Source organism: Cyanistes caeruleus, chromosome 2, assembly GCF_971803275.1.
Source record: "Cyanistes caeruleus chromosome 2, bCyaCae1.hap1.1, whole genome shotgun sequence".
Lineage (NCBI taxonomy): Eukaryota > Metazoa > Chordata > Aves > Passeriformes > Paridae > Cyanistes > Cyanistes caeruleus.
In genome coordinates this window covers 48,513,557-48,535,034 of record NC_141702.1, presented here as the reverse complement: position 1 = coordinate 48,535,034, position 21,478 = coordinate 48,513,557, and the positions used below count along the sequence as shown (strand labels likewise).

Here is a 21,478-nt window from a genome sequence, read left to right as displayed (position 1 = left end):
TTTTAAACCCTGACCAATTTAGAGTGTATCAGTTTTGCTGGTACATCTAGCAGCACGGGAACAGAAATGAAAGCCAACAGGAGGGGCAACTTAACCCAGTACTGTTCCAGTTTGGTAACATGAAACCATGGCCATGAAACCATCAGCAAACTGGCATGTGGAATCAGCGATGTGCCACAGACTCTCTTTCTGGGTAGAAATCTTTTCAATGAAAACAAGGCTTCAGTTTTCATCCAGAATTACTTTAGCCTTGTCAGTGAGCACATGAGCATTTCTTTTTGCTACATTCAAGCAAGTAGGTCAGGGTTTCACTGTTACTGTGCTGCCCGGTCACACATCAGGTTTTCAGCTGAGCTGAGACTGAAGTTCAGCTCTTGTAGGTGCCCATTTTATTTCTTTATTTCAATGATCTCCTTCCTGATTTACAGCAGAAAGCAGTCATGGCACCCTGTTGTTCTATCTTCTTTCAGATGCAGAAGATCTATAGTGGATGAGATTATTCATGTAGCTTAATGCTTAACTTACCTTATATAGTATTGAGTCACAGACACAGAAAATGTCAATGATGATGGGATTTTCAAGCAGAGGAAGAAGATGGTCAGGCATTCCTTGCCAAAAGTGTAATAGGAAATGCTGAATCTAAAGAAATAGGAATCAGATTCATAGACATAAATTAAGCTTTCTTGGCTTCCCATGCGTATGTACCAAGTGTGTGTGTTCAAACAACCTTACCTCTTCAAAGTTCCCATTAATTGCATTGTCAAGGACACACTGACAGTGTGTTTTGTACATCATGATAAGAGTATCTACCTGTTTTGGAAGAAAGAAATATTAAACAGAGTTTCTTAACTCTTTCCTTTATTGCTACAGTGGTCTAAATTTCTGCCTTGTGTAGCTAGTATTTAATCACATAATATAAACTGTATTGCAATGGATATTTACAAACAGGCAGCCTGTATATCTAGAAATGATGAGGACATCACTCATCACTAGTTTTATCAACAGCTTTATGTCATTATTATTCAAGCATTATTTAAGCCATTGTTTAAGTCAAGCACTGATGCTGTGGTCAGACAGTAGCATCTGAACCCGTATACACTGTGAAAATGTGGACAGTAAAGTAAGGCAATATCTAGATCAGTCAGTCAGATGGTAAAAATTCACCTTTCTGAAGCTAAGATTAATCCCAAAGAGCAGTGCAAGTTAATCATTAGGCTACTATAGGCGTCTATGAGTGTTCTGAAACATCATCTAGTTGGACAAATGAGAAAATAGCTGCCAGTCATTTGGTCAAAGTTTAATCACTGCCTCACATGAACTGAACTTTTAAAAGCAGAACTCCCTTTCATCTCATCAGGTTACTTTATCTGAATGGAGTGTTCTCTTATTTAAAAAAAACAAACCAACAAACAAAAAAGAAAGTAGTAATTTGTAAAAATTGTAGCAAATTATAAGACAATAAATATACAAACTATTTTAAGGAAGGAAAAGTGCTAGCAAAACCATTCTTATGGTCCTGAATCACAGAAGGTTTGTCACAGCTTATGAATTTCTATCAGATTTTGAATGAACCTGGTGCCATCTTATTACAGTAGGTTCAGGATGCAGACTTATTTGAAAATAAACCTTTCTGACTTTCAGAGCTGCTTCTCTAACTAAGTACCTTTGAAAAGCAATAGCTGGGTGTGAAACTGAAGAACATTTTAAAGAATTGTTTTTGAAAGGAGTTGATGAAATATAAAGGTCAGGTAAGTTCTCTCCAGAAACATTAAATCCAGGAATTACCCATCTATTCTAGTAATTATGGACTCTCCAGATATCTGAGTTGCAAACAACTCCTTAAGAGTTTAATGCAGGAGTCAAACTTCATGTACAGGCTGTCTTCAACAGTACCTAAATATCTTAGTTTCAATAACCTTTGGTCAGATAAACTGAAGGAGGGAAAAGGGAGTATGAAAAGAAAATAGGAATTAAGAGAACAAGCAACAAGGAAAGAACAGCAAAGAAAGGGAATGCAGGAGACACAGAAATTCATTTTTCCCACAGTCTCCTCGTAACTTGGTAAGCCTGTCCCCAGACAGTCATGCGCAATGCTGCTGAGCCAAAAATTAAGAGAGAATGAATTGCAAGTTTTTCTCCATCGTTGGAGCAGTAAAAATCAGTTTGTTTATACTGCTGTGTTGGGTCTTCAAGAAACCTCAAACATTTGTCAGATTTTAATTTAACAAGAATGCTTTCTATATGAGAGATATCACTTCACGGATGGAGACTATAGCAGCAGGTGGTACACTGCTGAGTATACCAGTTCTGGGGCTTTCTTTTGGAAAGGCAAGATTTCCAGCTAAGATGGCTCCTTTCCTTTAGTTTCTCCCTACAGGAAACCTAGGCTTCACTACTTTCTCAGAACAAGCTTAGGAGGAGGGGCTTGCAAAAAAAAAAGAGTTTTAAAGCACTGTGTCTCAAACCAGTCACCATTATCACCTGCACTGAAGACTAAATTGAAAAGTTCAAAGGATTTCTAGCACAGTGTAGCAGCTTGTAAGGTGACAATCAACAACACAGAAGTAACACACTGGCAAAGAGTCAAAGACATAAAACACAAGAGATATTTCCAACTGAAGAGCTACCCTTAGGATAAGTAACACCAAGTATTTATTTGAAGAATGATTTAAGTAATTTAAAAAAAACCACGAACACATTCAGATTTTCAGTCGCTTTTCAAACAATTAATGAGAGTAAAATTCATCTATTTGTTGTGAATTATTTGTTCTGTTCTAATCAGAACAAAATTTACCTTAAATCCAAAGGTATTTGTAAAGAATACAACTCTCAGTTATTTGTTTATTTTGCTCTCCCCGTCTTACATACCATCAGTTTGTAAAATACTGGGTCAGTTAATAGGTAAATAATTCAACCACCTTTCCATTGGAAAGCCGGTTAATCGGTGTTAGTAAAGGTTTGCCCCCTCTATAAATCAGTCACCTCTGTTTGATTATGGACATTTCTGTCTCTTTCATGTCAATACCTCAAAGGCTAAGATATGAAGAAACATTCTGTGGCAAATTTTTGATCTCTAAGACAGAAGAGAAGGAGCTCACTTTTTACCTTGTCTTTAGAAAGGCACCCTTGAAGCAAAAGGTGTTGAGCACTTGGAAACTCTGGGAGGAGCGTTCCAGTTTTGGAACTCAGAGAATATTTACGAGTAAAACCACCCTGAAATGGAAGGGAAAAAACAGGAACATTGAAATAGCTAATACTGTTACATATGAAATCAAAAATACAATACTTGCATTCAGATAATCCTTTAAAATATTTATGCTTATCCAGATCTGGACCCCAGCTGAGGAAGGTTATTAAATATGTGTCTATAGCTAAACTCCACTGAATACTCTTAAAGTCTCAAATGCTATGATTAAGGTGAAACCCTCATCCTCAAGGAAAGAAATGCAATCTGTGTTATGGTTCTGCCCTTAATGGCTGAACTGTAGGATTCTCATAGGATTGCATTCAAATCTAAAGACCATTTTGATGAAACCCTTCATATTATTTTAGCCTGACCAGTCCTTATGTCAAGTCAGTGTGCAGAGCCACAAGCTGGCCTTCTGCATGTTCCTGGAGAAAATCTTATTACTTCTGTGCAGATACCCTCTGAACTAATGACTGAAATTTATGATCTTGCATAAGGCATTTGAATGGAACTTGAAATGACTTTTTCGTACCCTTTTGCCTACAGGTGGATTTCACTGAAGTGGGAATGGTAGATATATAGTGCAGCATATAGTGTAAAAGTGTGCAAATTAAACTATTTTTCTGTAAATGTTGACGCATTAATTGGAGGGCAGTTTCAAGTGACATTTTCTCAAATATGAATGAATATGAATATGAATTTTCTCAAATATGAATATTTCTCAAATGAATTCATAAAACCACAGCTGTAACTGACTTATTCAACATAAATATAGCCCTATTTTTATAGGGTGATATGTCTGAAAAAACAGGCAGCAAAAATCCAAAAGTATATATCATGTAAAGTAATTTTGCCTGTACTATCTCCTGTTCAAACACATATAAAGCTCTTAGTAAAAGAAATTGTAGACATTTAAAAACATTACTACTTCTTCATGTCAATACTTTTGTAGTGTTATAATTGCCTATCAGTATAAGGAGAGAAATTTTTTTAACAGGAGTAATCTTAATGATTTTATTATGCAATTACCCACGAAATATATTAAAAGCTCTGATTAAAAGGGATTTGTTCATTTTAAAAAGGCAGTGATGGTGGTGGGAGGTTTAAGAGAAGATAATCTGCAATTTTTTTTACCTTGCTAATGGACTTATATGACTGTGCCTGAGTTCTAGGTTTAATATTTTAACCTGCTGCCACTTGCCCTTTCAATTTAATGCCATCTGTTTCTAATGGCCATTTAACATTAAGATAATGACAGTAATATTATCTGCCTAATTAACCATGCAGACTCTAATGGTGCACTAACTGGTTTAGATAAAAGAATTTGCTGATATCTCCCCCTACAGAGAGAATACTAGAAAATGTGATAAAACATACCAGAAGTAAACAGTGTCCCTGGCACTCAATAAGTGTTCATTCAAATGCCATTTACTCAGTATATTTAGACAATCAGTGCTTTAACCTCTTTTCAATGTCTTTATGTTCCTACTGAGAATTACACCTTATGCAATTGTTGTAAATCTTTTTGGAATACCTAATTGCATGTACTTTCAAGCAAATGAAAAAGGACGTATCTATCACCTGTTCCCACTAATGAAAATATAATGCTTAAGTTTCAGTACACTGAGATTATTATAATTCAGGTTGAAAGACTTTTTTTTCTCTTACTACCTGCTTGAATAATTTCAGACAATACTGAGCTACACAATTAAGGACTCACAATGATGTGCCCTTTCTCATTTATTTCCACTGACTTATCTGTGAACATTTTTTCTGAGAGGGTAAAGGAGCTTTGGGTCAGAAATAAGACAGATTTGTGGGATTGTTTCCAAGACAGACTGGGAATGCCACATCTGAGATGGAAGAAAATATACACCCATTTATGCCAAAGGAACCAGGTATATTTCATCCCAAAACTCTGAACAAATGAATGCTTCAGTAGTGCTCATGAATATGTTTGGGATATCCCATGGCATAGCACTATCTTATTTTGATAAGATAGCAAATTATCTGAACAGGGAAAATGCAACAGATCTAATCTATCTGAACCTCACTAAAATACGTGACATGGTGTCACTATGGGAAATGATCAGTTATGCTGGTGAGAGTGGGGATTAGTAAAAGAATGTAAAAATATTTAAGAAACTGACTAGGTGAAATGCTAACAAGTTGTGTTGACAAGGAAACTACTGGATTGCAAAGGGATTGAAGTGCAAATTCCCATAGATCAGATTTGGGGCTGATTTGACTGAACATTTCATAGATTAAATTGGTTGACATGAGCTAATGAAATCATCAACAGAGGAAGACCAAGAGGTCATGTAGAAAGACATGGATGGCTTTGAGATAATGGTAATAAGGGGGATGAAAATCAATAGAGCAAAACTACAATTTCAGGGGCCAATAAAAATGTCTGCTATCAGCTAGGAGTTGCTTATCTGGAAATGAAAAAGGTGAAAGGCTTGCTGTGTATCAGTTGATCACAGAAGGTATATTTAGTCTAGTAAATTAAATGGTGTCAGGGAACATTCCCAGGCAATACTGGAACAGTATTACTCAAAACGGCCTCTGGCATTATTTTGGTCCATGCCAATTAACAGTATCCCAAACAGCTCCAGTCACATTTAAACATGTACTGCACATTAAAGACATTTCTTCATGGCAGTGTGGCAGAGATGTCCCTATGTCCTTTTGCAGGTTTAGGAGTTTAATAAATGGATGCAGGATATTCCATGCCAGTTGAACTCAGTACCAAATAAAAATACTGCAAGCAACCCTTAACCTTTAATGAACAATAATCCATAATTTTCTACTACAAATATGACAAGAATGACAGTGACTATACCATAGTAGACAGTAGTAAAAATATAGACTACTTATGGGGGGCAGGAGAACAAAAACCATATCCAGTTCTAAGGTTCATCAGAAGGGATATTTCCAATAGGAACTGGAAACATACCATTTACAAGACTTTATGATTTATTTTACTCTAAAGATATTCAAGAACAAGTATGGTGGAAGGTTATAAGGCCAATAAGAAGTTACTCAAAGCTGCTGTTTGTCCCATCCAGCAAGCAAAAGCAGCAAAAAGACATAACAAAATGTCATGAAGAGCAAAAAATAAAGGCAATACTGACTAGGAGGTACCAATTTCAGTTTATTTAAAAAAAAAAATCAAATCTTTTCAGCTTCCAGTCAGACATACAAGATTCTGAAAAAGCCCTCTTGCAAAAGCAACATGTTAAAAAATTAAAGCTAGAGTTTGATCCTTTGCTTAAATATGGTTATGGGTAACTGGATTGCAATGGGAAGCCTAAAAGATGTTTTCCAATCTTATTTTTACTTTTAGATTTAGAGGAGCAAATACTCAGCTTTGTTAAAAAAGGTTATGCAGTCAAATATTTAATGAAAAATAACGTTGCAATTTTCAAAGAAATAAATGTGAAGGAAGCCACAGGTAACATAATATTTGTATTATAACAGAAGTAAAAGGAAACAGGTTACAACACTTACCTCATTCTTTAGCTTGCTTCCAGAGAACCTTTGAAAGTAAACACTTTTGATTATTTTTTCTTAGGCAGAATTTGTAGAGATTATATATATGTATGATCTATTAGGAAAATTATCACATTTTTCCAAATGCTATTACAGGTTTTAAAGGTTTTTTTAATTTTTTTTCCCCCTTAACTTCTTCAGCTAATTTTCAAATACCTGGGGATAACAGGAAACCTACTGATGTCTTATAAAACATGAAGATTAAGACCACTGACTAAACACTAAAGTATAAAATCCAGTTTCACATTTTTGTTTGGATTTTTGCCACTTCACAAACAGCAAAAGGGTAGAATATGTGCAAGTCCATATTGTATTTCCTTTATAAGGAAATACAAGCGGTTTTTGACAGAGCTGAGTAAATTGAGAGTAGAAAAAGTATATATATATATATATATATATATATATATATATTACATTTCTTGGAAAAATTAGGATATCATAGTGATTTCCCATTCTTTTTTACTACAGTACTATTTTGATGCAGTGAAATACATTTCTGAGACAAAATATTCCTTAACTGGCCAAAATGTGTTGCAGTATAATGAATGTCCTGTTAAGAGTCCAATTGAGAGATTCCAAATGAAGTCACTGGACTATCGGACAACCCCTTGGTGCAGAAACCAGAAAGAGCATTTTAAATTATAACTACTAAAGTAGAGAATGCCTAATAATAGCAATTCTAATGGGTCAGTATAATGATAAATGTTGTTTGATTATTGTTATTTCCTGTACCACTAGCTGCCAGCTGATAAGATACTGTGGGCAATATGAAGTCTCATAATTATTAGTGGCAATATCATTGTTTCCTGCTGTTGAGATGCTCTCTGGCTGTTTCCTGCTCTCTAAGATGCTCTCAGAAATCCAGAGGCTGAGCAGTTGTGGAATTCCACCTGCCCAGGCCTGGCACAGGTGTCTGACAGTTCCCACCACATGGTAATCCAGCATATGTTACCTAGACAGTTCCCTTGTGTGCTGATAGTTAAGTATAAATGAAGGGATCACTCAGCTGATTACAATGTGGATCTAATTAACTTCAAAGCTAGATGTATTTGTTTTGGACTATGGGTTTCCACATGTTCAGCAAAATGTGCACTGCATGTACAGCAAAAATGTGAGGCAGCATCTGCTAGCACTGCTCTTCCAGAGCCTCAACAACTAGAAGAGACATAAAGGACAGATTTATGGATCACTATCTGCTGCAGCCAGGAACTGGGAGTTTTGAATCCCTACACTGCCTGATTCTTTCATTATCCAGAAGCTTTTCCTTAACCCTAGGCTACTGCATCATCCTCTTCACACATAAAAATCCAGCTACTGTGATTGGCCAGACTGTGCAAAATGAGCATCTGAACTTCTGCTTTATTTCAGTTAAACTGCTGGACCCTGAAAATTCAATATCTCATACAGGACAGCACAGGTTTTAACACAAAGAAAAGGTTCCTAATTAGTAAATCAAGTGAGTAGTCCTGAAAATCTTAGAGATATCTATGCCATCTTTATGTGAATGTATACTTTCAGAAATCCAGCCCTGGGGAATTTTGAAGAACCTCCACTTTCTTTGCACTCATTGCTACTAGATTGTTCCTGCCTTACATAAAGCCAAGGAGTAAGAATTATTATATTCCTTTAAATTAAAATAATTGTCTTTTAGTCAACAAAATGAACAATTTGTTCAAGATAATTCTGTATTATGAAAGAGAAATACACTGTGTACCATCAACACTTCTACAGTTCTGGATACACACCAGACAAAGAAATAGAATATTCTAATCTATTACACCCTAAGTACTGCTGTGGAGAGAACCCTTCCTTTTTAAGCATCATTGGCAGTGTTACATTTTACACTTGTCTTATTGTTTGCAAAAGGTCTCTTTGGATATAACCTAAATCTGCCACCAGTAGAACTTTCTATATGTGATTATAAACTCATTTATTCCTTTCCTTTCTCAGAGTCCCACTTATCCAGGTATACTGCCACAGACAATGAAAGCCATCATTCAAGCCATATGTGAACAGAGACATTTGTTTTACGAACTATTAATCTTTGGCAAACCAACAGGCAGCTATCGTAACGTATTGATCCTGCTAGCTGTCCCTTAAATAAATATAATTAGAGCTTCCTGGGTTAGGTTTAAACTGATATTAGCTAGTCAAAGGACCTGTAAATATTAATCTACACTGACCCCTCCCTCCTACCCCACAGGTGCCAGCTTCACACCATTCTCCAGACGTTTCATAATGGAAAGCTGTCCTGGGGAAAGAACTCACAGAGTGACACACAGGCAAACAAAATTAGACAAGTGTTCTGGAAATGGGATTTTGCTTCCTCATACAAACTTGAACAAATGTTCTGCTGCTAAAAGCTGACGGCTCTACACTGACTGTGGTGGGGTCAAACTGGAAGACATTAGCAAAATATAAAACATCAGCCTTTTAAACACTGAGATAACCAGCAACTCTAGTTCCGGTAGAAACAAAAATTAGAGTCCTATATATACCTTTTTAAGGGAAGGTTATAGTTAAGCCTTTAGTGATTAAGTCTCAGAAGTTATTTTACCTGGTTAAGCCCTTTCCAGAATACACAGAATGGTAATATGCGCTGCTTTCTTTAATGCCAATTCCATAATAGTGATACCTGCAGAAAAAGAAAAAAAAGAAAAAAAAAGAAGCATTTATGAGTGACATTATAATCATACAGTATACCAAGCTGTCAAATTAAAAGTAAAGAAAGATGTCAGACTGATTTTAAATGCTTTCAGAAAACTTTTCTAAACAGGCTCTAAGAATTCCTTTCACTGACACGGAACAAAATCTAGTCTCATAGAAAAGAGTATTGTCATGATTTGATCCAAAATTCAAGGGTTAAAATTAATATACTTTCTCTCTTACTAGAAGAATGTAGCTAGAACAGAAAATCCTGAAACATGTAACATCTCTTTTCCCTAATATACCTTCTGTTTCAGTTCATTTGTTTGAAGGGGTGCTGGGTTTGATCTATCAGGTTCATTTTATCTCACTTGCCACCATTACATTTAGACAGTCCCTCAGAGCCTTTCTCAGTTGCAAATAGCTTGCCAGTGCACTTTATAACTCAGTGTTCAGTCTCCTATGATTAAAAATGGTATGTCATTCATTCATTCTTCTGTCAGGTCATAGGTTGACTAACTCTAAATTACTAAGTCATTTAGGCACTTCTAATCCACATTTGTCTTCCCTGTTGCTCTCCTGGAGATTACTGCTCCCAAATAGAGACTGAAAAAGGAAACATGCCTATTGCTCAGGCTTTGCAGTGCTCACACCCAGCACCTTAACCAAAGACACCAAAGATGCAAAAAATATTAGGCTGGTGCTAAGAAAACTGGCTGTGCAGTAGCTACTTACCACTTTCCACTGATTTTGCTACAAAATAAGTGACCTCTGAGAGAAGGGCAGGAGAGCAAGCTGGGGGCAGCTCTTTCCTTACCAGTCTTAGCAAAGTTTGCTTGACTTCATCTATCAAAGTTGATAGACCCTGTCTTATAAATTCCACTCAACAGATTTAAAAACTGATTGTGTTAAACCAAATTTGTCTAAGAATGTTATTGATAGAATAGAAAGGCTAATTTGCTTTTTACTAAAATTAGCTTGAAAGTACCATGGCAGCTGGTTTAACTGAGCTGCTTCGAAGCAGCACTTTCCCACACACTGCACTGATTTCACTGAAACTCCCCAAAAGCTTCAAGAAATGCATTCTTAAGACACAAAGCCCCAGCAAAGAGTTCATAGAACAAATTAACAAAAGTGTTAGTCTCATCTCATCTCATCTCATCTCATCTCATCTCATCTCATCTCATCTCATCTCATCTCATCTCATCTCATCTCTGCTGTTCCTGGTGATGACCGTTAAAAGAAAAAAAAAATCACAGTATTTTGTTTGTTCTTGTATGGAACTGTCACAGGTAAGAACAAAACTCTCACGTGCCTTATATTTACAAAGCTGGTTGAAGTCATTAGATACAAATTATGACTAAGAAAATGTTCATTAGGATGATCTATTTGCCTAGCCTAGGTAGCTTTGACAATCTCAGCTGAAATTGTTTTTTCTTTTTCTGTTACTGGACAGTCTGTTGTGTGCATTCAGGATGTTACAGCCAAGAAACATGACAGAAAGTGGCACCATCACTTTTACTGCTTTCCTGAAACTGGTGAGTCTACACTACACTTCTAGATCACTGTAGCATCTGTCAACCCCTAAGAAAGCCAAAAGCATCTCCCCCTCTTTCCTTACTGTGACATGAGATAATGAAAATATACATTATGGATTCTTTGAAATAACAGCATTTACTTAGTCTTTACATTGCAAAGGGTGTCCATTGAACAGGATGAGAAACAGAATAAAGTTGTGACTGCTTCTTTAACAATGCTATCTGCCCATTTGTCATTGGCCACGCAAGCAAGCAGCTGCCCACATCTCATCCCAGCAGTTTAAATCTCCCAGCTTCAATCACATGCCATTTTTTAGATTCTAAAATAAAAATTTTTACACTTTCACCATAAATTTGGCATTTCCTACAGTTAAGGTTGGTGTGGGCCAGAGGCAAGGGAGAGCATTACTTGTTTACAAAGTTATGATTCAATGTCTAGATTATTCCGCATCTAATTCAATATCAATACATTTGGGCTAGGAACAGGAATTTCTATGTGATTTAGATTCTCAAGTACCCAGTGGTAGGCAATATACTTGTTGCTGCTGGAATGTCCCAGGATATCAGAATTTATCACTGAGACATCTTGTTATGTAGAGAATAGATATTTTCAGCACATATTCTGTGTGTATTGAAGGCACAGCAGGTATCATTCTGTTTTTCTTCACAAATGTGTAGTTGAATTTTTACTACTAAGTAATACAGCTATCTATTCGCAACACAGAAACTATTGAAAATAATCTAATTTTCCTTTTCAATCTCTGGCTGGCGCACTCCATAGAGTAATAAGATATGAAGATTATTATTCTCTTACAAGCCATTATTTGAATAGCTTATTTTGGGCTCCCTGTAGAGAGTAGTAGACACACTGACAACATCTTTAACCTACATCTTCAAATGTCTTCCTTCTCTCTCTCTATGTGCATATTTATATGTGTATGTACAGTATATTTGCATTTTATTATTTATTATTTCTTATGTGTAATTAACAAAATGTAATTGGTTACTATGAGGAATTTACTCTCAATTTTTGAAACAAACATTTTATAAAACTAGCTGAACTACTTTTCTCTTTTAATTTCAGTGGTTTGTTGCAACATATGTTCCTACACTACTTGTAGCTCTGATTTTAGCATACACTGACACAAATGATAACTGATAAGGAAATGATAGGCTTAAGCTGTTCAGGGACTTGCAATAACTTCTTATCACAAGGCCAGCTGCCATATCAGTTTTATTAACCCACTAAATCACTCCTAATAAATAAGATAATAGTTTTCAGACATGATGGATAAAAGCTAAGATTCATCATTGATCAAAGTCTACAAAGAAATTAAATTGTAACTTGACCTCAAACAGTCTTCCATGTGTATGGGCTGAGCAGTCTGTACCTTTTCCCAAATAGCTGCTTCAGGTGATTCATGTACTGTGAAAGTAACAGCTGACTTCTAGTATTGACCATGGTATGTTCAAAATTACCAATGCAAAAAAGGTGGATTCAGAACAGAGAACTGCTGCTCATGAAATACTAATCTAAGAGAGCAGTTTGCAGGACTTATGGTGATGCATCTTCTTTCACTCAGCAGAGCAAAAATAGAAAATTTTCCTTACTTTCAGCTATGTAGAATGATTAGCATGAGCATGAGAGATTAATGTATATTATTAACAAAATTGTGACCAATGTGTTGGACCTTCTTGGCCAAATGTTTAAATGAGTTTTAGTATTGACACTTTTGCACAAATGGGTTGTTGGATGTAAACACAGAGAAAGAGGGATTCTGACTTGAATTCTAGGAATCAAATCAGACTCAGCTTTAAGTTTGTCCTTTGCCCTGAACTAGGGATGACAAATGTTGTTTGGGAACATAGGAGGAACTAGCATTTGTGTATCTCACACCCTACAACAGCAACTGTACTCCATATGTTAGTGCAGGAGCTTTTCCTCAAATCCAATTCATGCTCATGAGGATGTCAGAAAGAGCTTGTTTCAGAGTGGGAGAAAAACAATTTCCAGCACCTTGAAGATGATGGAAAAAGGAAATTCTTTTCTTTCTTCTGATCACAGCCAGACTCTACCAATAGACTACCGTGCATTCTTGTAGCATCCACGAAGGCACTTTTTTCCCAGGACATTAACTTTTCTCTAAATTTAAGAACAATTGTTCCACTGGAGAAGAATTGTCTTCTTCCTTTTTATGCTTTTGCAACATCTGACTCTAAGAGTCCTGGACAATGATCAGAGCTCTGGGGCAATACTGCTATATAAAACATCACTGCCAGGAATAGCAAGTACTAATACTGCTCCTGCTAGCATTATATGGTAATAAAGATAGCAGTGGTAGAAATAACACAATGTCACTACATTAGTGCACTTTAAAATATATGACTTAATTGCTAGTAAGAAATCTCCTACTAGTCCCAGTAACTCAGACACAGCTTATAACATTTAGAGTCCATACTAATATTAAAAGAGAGTAACTAGTAATTTATTGAAACTGATGAACAGTCCTTTATTATTAACTTAATGGAAATACTTTTGTAAATATCATTTGTGTGACTAACTGCTACCTGGTGAAATCAGAAATTCATTTACTCCTCAGTGAGTCTGTAGTTCTGAGTGGGACACAGCCCACACCAGAGACAGAAAAATTGATTATCAGAGATCATTAAAATGAAAAAGGGTAGATTTGGATTAGATATTAGGAAAGAATTTTTGAAGTGGGGGTGTTGAGGCACTGGCACAGGTTTCTCAGAGCAGCTGTGTATCTCTCATCTCTGGAAGTGTTCAAGGCTGGATTGGATGGGGCTTTGAGCAACCTGGCCTAGTTGAAATGTGGCATGGGGGTTGAAACTAGATGATCATTAAAGTCCCTTCCAACCCCAACCATTCTTTCATTCTATGCCTCTATGAGTCTATGATTTATACTGACACTTCTCTATGACTGCTTGTCATAGACATGTATATGTCTATGACATATTTGACAAATATGACCATATTTGGTCTCTAAACTGGAAATATTATCATTTTTGCCTTTTGCAGGGTTGCTTTTAGCATGGCAAGATCGAGGTAAATGCATCTTAGCAGAAAAAAGAATTGCAGTGGAAAAGCTTCTGAGGAAAACTGATGGAAAAAATACAGAGAAACAAGTGCCAGATGTTCAAACAAAACCTGATGATGCCTCATTCCTTTGAGGAAATTGTTCAGGAACAGTTAATCCATATGAAAATATGGCACATAACACCAACAAGGTCAATAGGGATATGGAATCTGCCAAAGAAATGTTGTGCATGTGTTATTTCTATATTAATATTGTTTAATGACTTTGAGAAAAGGGGAATATAGTGACACTTGTTCCAACACAATTAATTTTGTAGCTGTATGCATATTTGAAATACATTCATTTACTTAATAAAGGTTGACTTACTGTACTTAAATCATGCAGACACAGGATGTGTTTTGGAAGTTTGGATCCTCTTTGGATCCTGTTTATCAATCTGTTAGTTACGTCAGAACAAATACATAATGAGCATGTGGGACACTTCTCCCTTGCATTACCTTGTTCATTGTAACTAAGTGGTTCACCAAATATGTTGGATTATGCACCTGACTAAGAATTCACCATGACATTGATGAATTAGTATGTTGTCAAATATTCCTGCACAGATTGTGAATGTCAGATCTCTTAAAATCTCAAACACAACACCAGCAGCAAAGCTATGTCTACATCATCTTATGCCTCCAATCACAGGTTAAGTTCACCACAGCAGACAGTGTACAAAATCTCTCTTTTCCCTAATAAATAACCTTTCTAAAAGTTGCTCTCCTCAAAACACCTCTACTCAGCATCTATAAGACACCTACAAAAAGATAAATGAATTTCAGTTCGTTTTCCTCTATACATTGCAGACTGTGTACTATATTCTAGAAGAGATGAATGGATTATAAATTTGTAAGACTGAAAGAATCTATGCAAGAACTATCCTCTCTTAAAACGAACAATAATAAAACAAAAAAGGAATAACATTCTATGAAGACTTTGGATTTTATTTATATTAATGGTAATTCAAAATAAATGCTTGAGACATGCTCAAGAAATAGAATATCTTTGCAAAAATTTGGAATTTAAATTCTTCCGCACCTTCATTTTTTTCTGCAACAAAACCTAAAATTCACAAATGACATCTCATTCATTCTTCAAGAAAACTAAGGTGGAATTAACTAGCTATTTATTGTACTTGTAAGGCAGGAAGAAAACCAAGTATAACAATATTTAATAACCCCCCAAAACCATGAAAATAAAAAATTATCTTTCAGACATTTCTACTATATTGCAAAACACTTAGGAAAACGAGTCTTGTAGGGTTTTTTTTTTCTTTTTCAGTCTCCTTTTGTTTTGACTTATGCTTATAAACTACTGAAAAACAAGAGTAACTTTGTCTTTCAAGGCTAAGTAGCTCAAAATAAAGAGCTTTTTCAAACAAACAGAGTGTTTTGAGTTTCTTCTATTTCTATCATTCTTCTGTTTTTCTATCTTATTCATTAGCAAAATGGCTATGAGGGAATACATGTATTACCACTCTTCGCAACAGTTTTGCACTAAATTATTTATGGCCAAAAGCATAATGCCAGAACCAGAACTAATAAAAATTTTACCACTAGGTGATATAGAATTGTCTATGATCTGTTCCTACAACCTAGTATTTCACAGATCAAACATATAAATTAATAGGATACAATATTTATGAAATGACTGCACTATAGATTGTGTACTTTTCAGTTTCATAAGATACCTACAACAAAGAGCAGAAGTATACCTTCAATTTGAAACAATGCTTTTTCTGGTGGTGTATTTAAGAGAACCCATATTGGTACATAGAGAACATAATGAAAGTTGTTAGGCTTGCAAAAGGGAAATAAAAACAGTATTTATAAAAAGATAAACAGCTATATGTTATTATATGACATAGGTATTATAAATGCTTTTTAGAGATAATATTTTGACATATTTACAATATATGCATGGGTCTATAAATGCAATGACAAGATTTAGAAGCTTAATCAGTTTAATTTTAAAAATTATGCAGCAAGGTTTTCAAACTCAAATGCTTGAATATCAGTTTCACCATGTACACGAAAGTTATCACTTGCAGTGTACCATCTGAACAAAATCCCCTGCCAATCAGTACATACTAAGGAAACACGGAAATACATATGATCCCTAAAATGTGTTCTGTAAGCAGATACACACGTAATTGTGCCTTACTTTGAATGGCCCCTTGTTCCAAGCCGCCTTGTGGTGAGGAGAGGGAATTTCTGGCGAATGGTCTAAAGAGAAAATAACTGCATTAATTTCTAACACCGGTGAACTTTCTTAGCAATCTGTTCATAGAAAAATAATAGTGTAAATATATGGTCTAAGGTAGTTCATGAATAAACATTTTTGATAGTTATGGCACGAGATAAACGATTAGACCATGTTTCACACTGTAGGCTTTCTTCCATCCTTGTCCACATCCTTGCTGTGTATCTCAGTCGTCCCACCTGTTCTCTCCGTTTTCACTTTTACATTTTAAAATCTAGTCTTCTTCACCAGAATCCTATCATGTTCAAGTTCCTAAAGTACAACTGTATCTTTTGCTTCAGAGATCTAAACAAAATCAGGGGAAACTCTGCCCTCTAGTTATTCTGTTTTCAAAGACAAACAATTAGAAAAAAATTGATTTTTTTTCTTTGAAACGTGATATGAAAAATTAATTCAGTAATAGAGGTAGATGTAATAGATATCTGTATAATAGACAGATCACTGTCAAAACAGTGTTTAAATGGAACCTATTGTCTTTCTCATTTATAGTGAAATTGTGTATGAAAATTAGATATCCACATTTTTATGATGAGGAATAAAATAGGAAATTAACATTTTATGAACCAGATTTTAAACCTATTATTATTATTATTATTATTATTATTATTATTATTATTATTATTATTATTATTATTATTATTTTATTTTTTTTTTTTTTTAATTAATGCATTTTGCGATGTATAAATCATTACTAGATCAGTAGTGTTTACAAAAAAGATGATCCTTGAAGCATTTTTGGTTTCCTGTTTCACTGAATACTCAGGATTTAATTAGAGAGTTCACATCTCTCTTTCATCAAATTACTTCAGGATTAATTGTAGGGAAGGATAGAAAAGAGAATGAATCAACAATTTTTCATTTGGGAGCTCTTAGTGTTATTTCTTTTTCCCTTCTATTATTGCTTGTATCACATCTCACTTTACACTGCCTTTAGAGTAAGCGTCCTCCATGTCAGATTTGGTTTTGTGGAAAGAACCTATTAATGTCATGAACAGAAAGGAAACAAGCACTCAGAGAGAAAGTAGGTTTTTTAAAAAAAAACAAAAACAAAACCACAAAAAAACACCAATAAACCAAAGGGAGTTTCAGCTTCATTCTCTCAAAGGTGATGTTAAGAAATGCCTTCATAGGAGAGACAGTGTAGTTAGTTAGTCTGACTCCATGTACATTAGAAGTGGAAAACATGTGAATTTCAGAAGAATTTTTACACAGGTGTACTAAACTTTGATTCTTCCAAACAACATACCTAACAAATTATGAAGGCATTTACTCATTACCTTGCCAAAAGTTGCAGCACAGGCAGGTTCCAGTTTCTCTTTTCTGCAGAAGTCTAAATAATGGGCATAAAGGATGCATCTTGGTAAACAAACTCCTTCACATACAATGTAGTTTTCTTCCAGCCTGTGTAGAGAAAGAAACTGCCAGAGTAAGAGGCAACATGGCATTTCTCCTGATTGTACTTTCCAGTTTTTGGTACTGCTCTCTTTTTTTTTTTGGTTGTTCTTCTTTTTTCAATTTTACTGAAGAATTCCATCAGAGCACACAGCTGAGTTTCTCCTGAACATGACAAGTACTACAGAGAGACTCCATACACAGTTGCAGAATATGGAAATCCTGGAACCAGATCCCTGTTCTTAATGAGACTTTTCCAATGTCTGGACTTTTTGTCTTTATTTAAATAACTAAATTATCATCACCTAAGAGCCAGCCTTAGTCTGAAAATAAAAGCCCTAACTAGACTATGAAAGACCTGGGTTTAAGCCAGTCCTTTGAAAGTTTTTAAGAGCAGGGACCTGGACTTGCATCTTCTGTCCCATTGTATCCACAACACCTGAGCTAATGGTTCTTTTCTTCCTCTTTTTCCTTTTTAATTTCCACTCTGGACCTGGAAATGCTTCAAACCACAGTGAAAAAAACAACAAACAGTGTGTTTTGAAGAAGGTGAATTTCTGTGTATCTTCCCAATCAGTTTACAGAACACAAGTGCTGAGTGATGGTCATTAAAGTAAAATTTTTAAAACTGAAGCAAAAACCTGTTTTCACTTGAAGAGAATCCTTGGTAATAGCTGGGCATTTCTCTGTCCTGTTGTTTTTTTCTTTATAATTTTACATTGTTAACTACTGCTGGGATGATGTGCAGTAAATTTGTTTCTCAAATTGCACAAATTTGTAAGAAAATACTGTGTAGTAAGTACTGCCAATTGAATAATTTTGCACGGACTCACCAAACTTAAATCCTTAACTATTTACACTCCAAAGTCAGATGTATACTAGAATAAGAAATTGAATAATTTTAATTACTCTGATTTTTCAGTTAGAAGGGAAAAAAAAATCTCTGTTGATAGTCTGCACTTCATAATTAAGTTCCTATTTAATTCAACAGCATCCCTCCCTAATTTCAAGTGTACTTTAATATAAACATTTGCCAATTAATGTCTGCAGAATCTGACCTCTAAGTTGGATAACTTCTTTTTCCAGATAAAATAAGCTGAAGTTAGGGCCTCAGTGGGTGGGAGAACCATAATGTAAAAGAAATGCATTATAAGACAGTGAAAAATCTAACTGCCACAGCCTTAAAGGACAATTAAAGCAGCCATTCACAAATGCAATTCTTAAATAATGTTTCTTTTCTACATTTTGATGAAATGAAATGGCAATCATTTAATTGATAGCCACGTAGTGTGAGAGTCTGACTGAGACTTCTGGCAAGTAACAAACCTTTGAAAATTTCAAAGCTCAGAAGTTTGGGGATGGGTGTCCTTATTTGTAGATGATGCTCATCCAAAAGAAACCCTCAAAACAAAAACAGAAAACAAAAACCAACTAACGAAACACCCCAAAATGCCAAATTCTTTCTAAAAGAACTGTGAGATGTCGCCCTCCTTGCCGGCTCAGCTGTTAGAGAAAAGTCCCTTTGAGCGTGACGGGAACGCCGGCTCGGTCCTGGAGCCCCAGGACGGGCAGCGGGGGCTCTCTGGAGCCCTACCATTGCAGGGTGAGCTGCGTCTGCTTCTTCTTGTCCTTCATGATCTGCGTGATGCTCTTCTTCGAAGACGGGCTTTGGTCGGCGGCTGTCAGCGCGCCGTAGCGAGAATCCGCATCCTCTTCTTCCGAGGAGAGGGCTTCGCTGCCGAAGCGTGTTTCTTCTGCCGCGGGGGACAAGAAGAGAGACCCAAGGGCATGGTTACGGTCCCGCAACACGCCGCCCCCTCCCGCCCTGCCCGCCGCGGGCTGAGGGACGGGCCCGGCAGCCGCGTCCCCGCCGGGGCCCGAGCGGCGGCTGCCGCTGCCCGTCCCGGCTGCGCGGCCCGGCCCCGCCGCGGGCTGAGCAGGGCCCGCTGCCGGCTCCCCGCCTTTACCTGCCTTGATGCCGGCGGACAGCGGCGGCTCGGGCAGCGCTTCCCGGGAGCAGGGCAGCAAGCCTCGCCCCAGCAGCCCCGCGTAGCGCTCCTCCTGCGCCTCGGCGGGCACCGCCTGCGCGGCCGGGAGGTGCAGGAAGGCGTCCCCCTGCTCGGGTCCCTTGGCCATGCTCCTCAGCGGCGCCGGCTCTGCCCCGGCGCGGCGCGGGCGGCGCCCATGGGCGGCGGGAGGGGACGGGAGCGGGCGGACGGGGCGGGCGCGGCGGCGGCCTGAGGGCTCGGGGCACCGGTCGAGGCGTGGGCCGGGGTCTGCACCGCGGCCGGAGGCGGTGTCGGCCGAGAGCCGCCGTGCAGGGCAGGAGAGGCGATGCGGCAGCGGGGACAGGTGTGCCCTAGGGAGCCGTCCAGGGAGGCTGCATGGCTCCCCTGCGGGCAGGGCCGGCCCGCCCGCCGGGGGACTCCGCCTCGCACGGCGGCCCTCAGGCGGCTGTCGGGCTGCGGCGGGGAGGCGTCTCTGTCCCTGCCTCCGCTTCCCCTCCCGCCGCCCTGCGCCGTCGGGACAGAAGGGGACAGGGCACGGCTGAAGCCGAGGAGGTTCGGGGGAGCCGGCCAGGAGCGGATCTGCTGGGGATTTAATGATTAACTCCCGCCGGCCGTGTCTCCGGCTGGTGTCAGGGAGCAGCTCCTGGCCCGCCGCGGCAAGGGGAGGCCGCAGGGTCCCCTCGTCCCTACGGGCAGAAGGCGGCCGCGGGGGCTCTCCTCCTTCTCACCAAGAGATTGGTGATGGGTGACCGACTGAGCTTCGCAGCTGCCTCCTGACAGCCGCAGGGCCAGTCATGGGACCCTCCTGGACACTATCTGTCACTGTCCGTATTTCCTTAATTCCCAGTGTAACTTTGTGGGTGATGGAACAAAACATCTTCATTTTGTACGTTCATCTGGCAGACGTGTCTTTGCTTTGCTCTGTTTCACCATGCTGACTGTGACATGGCAGGAGAGAATTGCAAGAAGTGGGCCTTGCTTTTTCCAGAGGACAAAATTGTCAGTAGGATGGAAATTCAGTCTGATCACTACAACATCTACTGTTTTAATAAATTCTCATTAAATCAAAATGTTAGGTGTTCCAGATAAGGACTGGGAAATTGTAGTATGACTTGTGGTAGCAAACAGCCCTGAAATGTTACGCTGGATGAATTGTGAAGCTTTCTTCAAGCCATCAAATTGTGCTGGGCTGTCACAAACAAAAAGCTCACGAACAGCTGTTTTCTTTCTACTCTCTTCCAGTCTTCTCTTGCACTTCAAGTCATTGATTGTGCCAGTGCTACAAAGCAGCAAAATATGACCACTTCCACTCCTGCACAGATGCATTGTCAGACCAGCTATCATCTATCAACTCCATATTTAACAAAATTCCAGGTGTGCCCATATCTTCTGAAAGGCCCCAAACCTCATAAGAATAAATGATGGACTTCAGACCTCAGGCAGACCTGTGAGAGGGTCTCAGAGTCAAAAATGGCATTTAGCCCAAACTTTCTGCTGTTCTGCTTACACCCCTTCCCTCCACTGTGTAAAATATATTTCTTTCCTGACTGGTTACTCCATTCAACATTTCTTCACTGTTTCCATGTTCCCTTCTTACTTCATTAAGTGATGCTATACATGGCTTTGACCACACGTGCCTGTGTCAGTTCTTACTGTAACTCACCGGGACAGTTCAGCATCTGGTTCCAATGGCTTTGTTCGAGGTTGTAGTAAAATCTTATTTGACCCTCTGACTTTTGGCTGGCCTGAGAACTTCACAATTTGGTCCAACATAACTGGTATTTCCAT

At 37.9% G+C, this 21,478-nt stretch overlaps 1 protein-coding gene across 1 annotated transcript in view; it reads right to left on the bottom strand.

Annotated features, from left to right (window-relative positions):
- The window catches only part of RFX6 (regulatory factor X6), a 36,377-nt gene extending 14,899 nt beyond the window's left edge, over positions 1 to 21,478 (bottom strand). Inside the window, exons 1-11 of the mRNA XM_086875208.1 lie at positions 21,354 to 21,478; positions 20,833 to 20,969; positions 19,649 to 20,413; positions 19,276 to 19,435; positions 17,567 to 17,690; positions 16,191 to 16,252; positions 9,300 to 9,377; positions 6,701 to 6,728; positions 3,106 to 3,213; positions 733 to 810; positions 526 to 639 (exon numbers count right to left, since the gene is read on the bottom strand). Of these exons, the coding sequence (XP_086731334.1) occupies positions 526 to 639; positions 733 to 810; positions 3,106 to 3,213; positions 6,701 to 6,728; positions 9,300 to 9,377; positions 16,191 to 16,252; positions 17,567 to 17,690; positions 19,276 to 19,435; positions 19,649 to 20,413; positions 20,833 to 20,969; positions 21,354 to 21,478 (1,779 nt within the window). The remainder of the gene's footprint in view (positions 1 to 525; positions 640 to 732; positions 811 to 3,105; positions 3,214 to 6,700; positions 6,729 to 9,299; positions 9,378 to 16,190; positions 16,253 to 17,566; positions 17,691 to 19,275; positions 19,436 to 19,648; positions 20,414 to 20,832; positions 20,970 to 21,353) is intronic.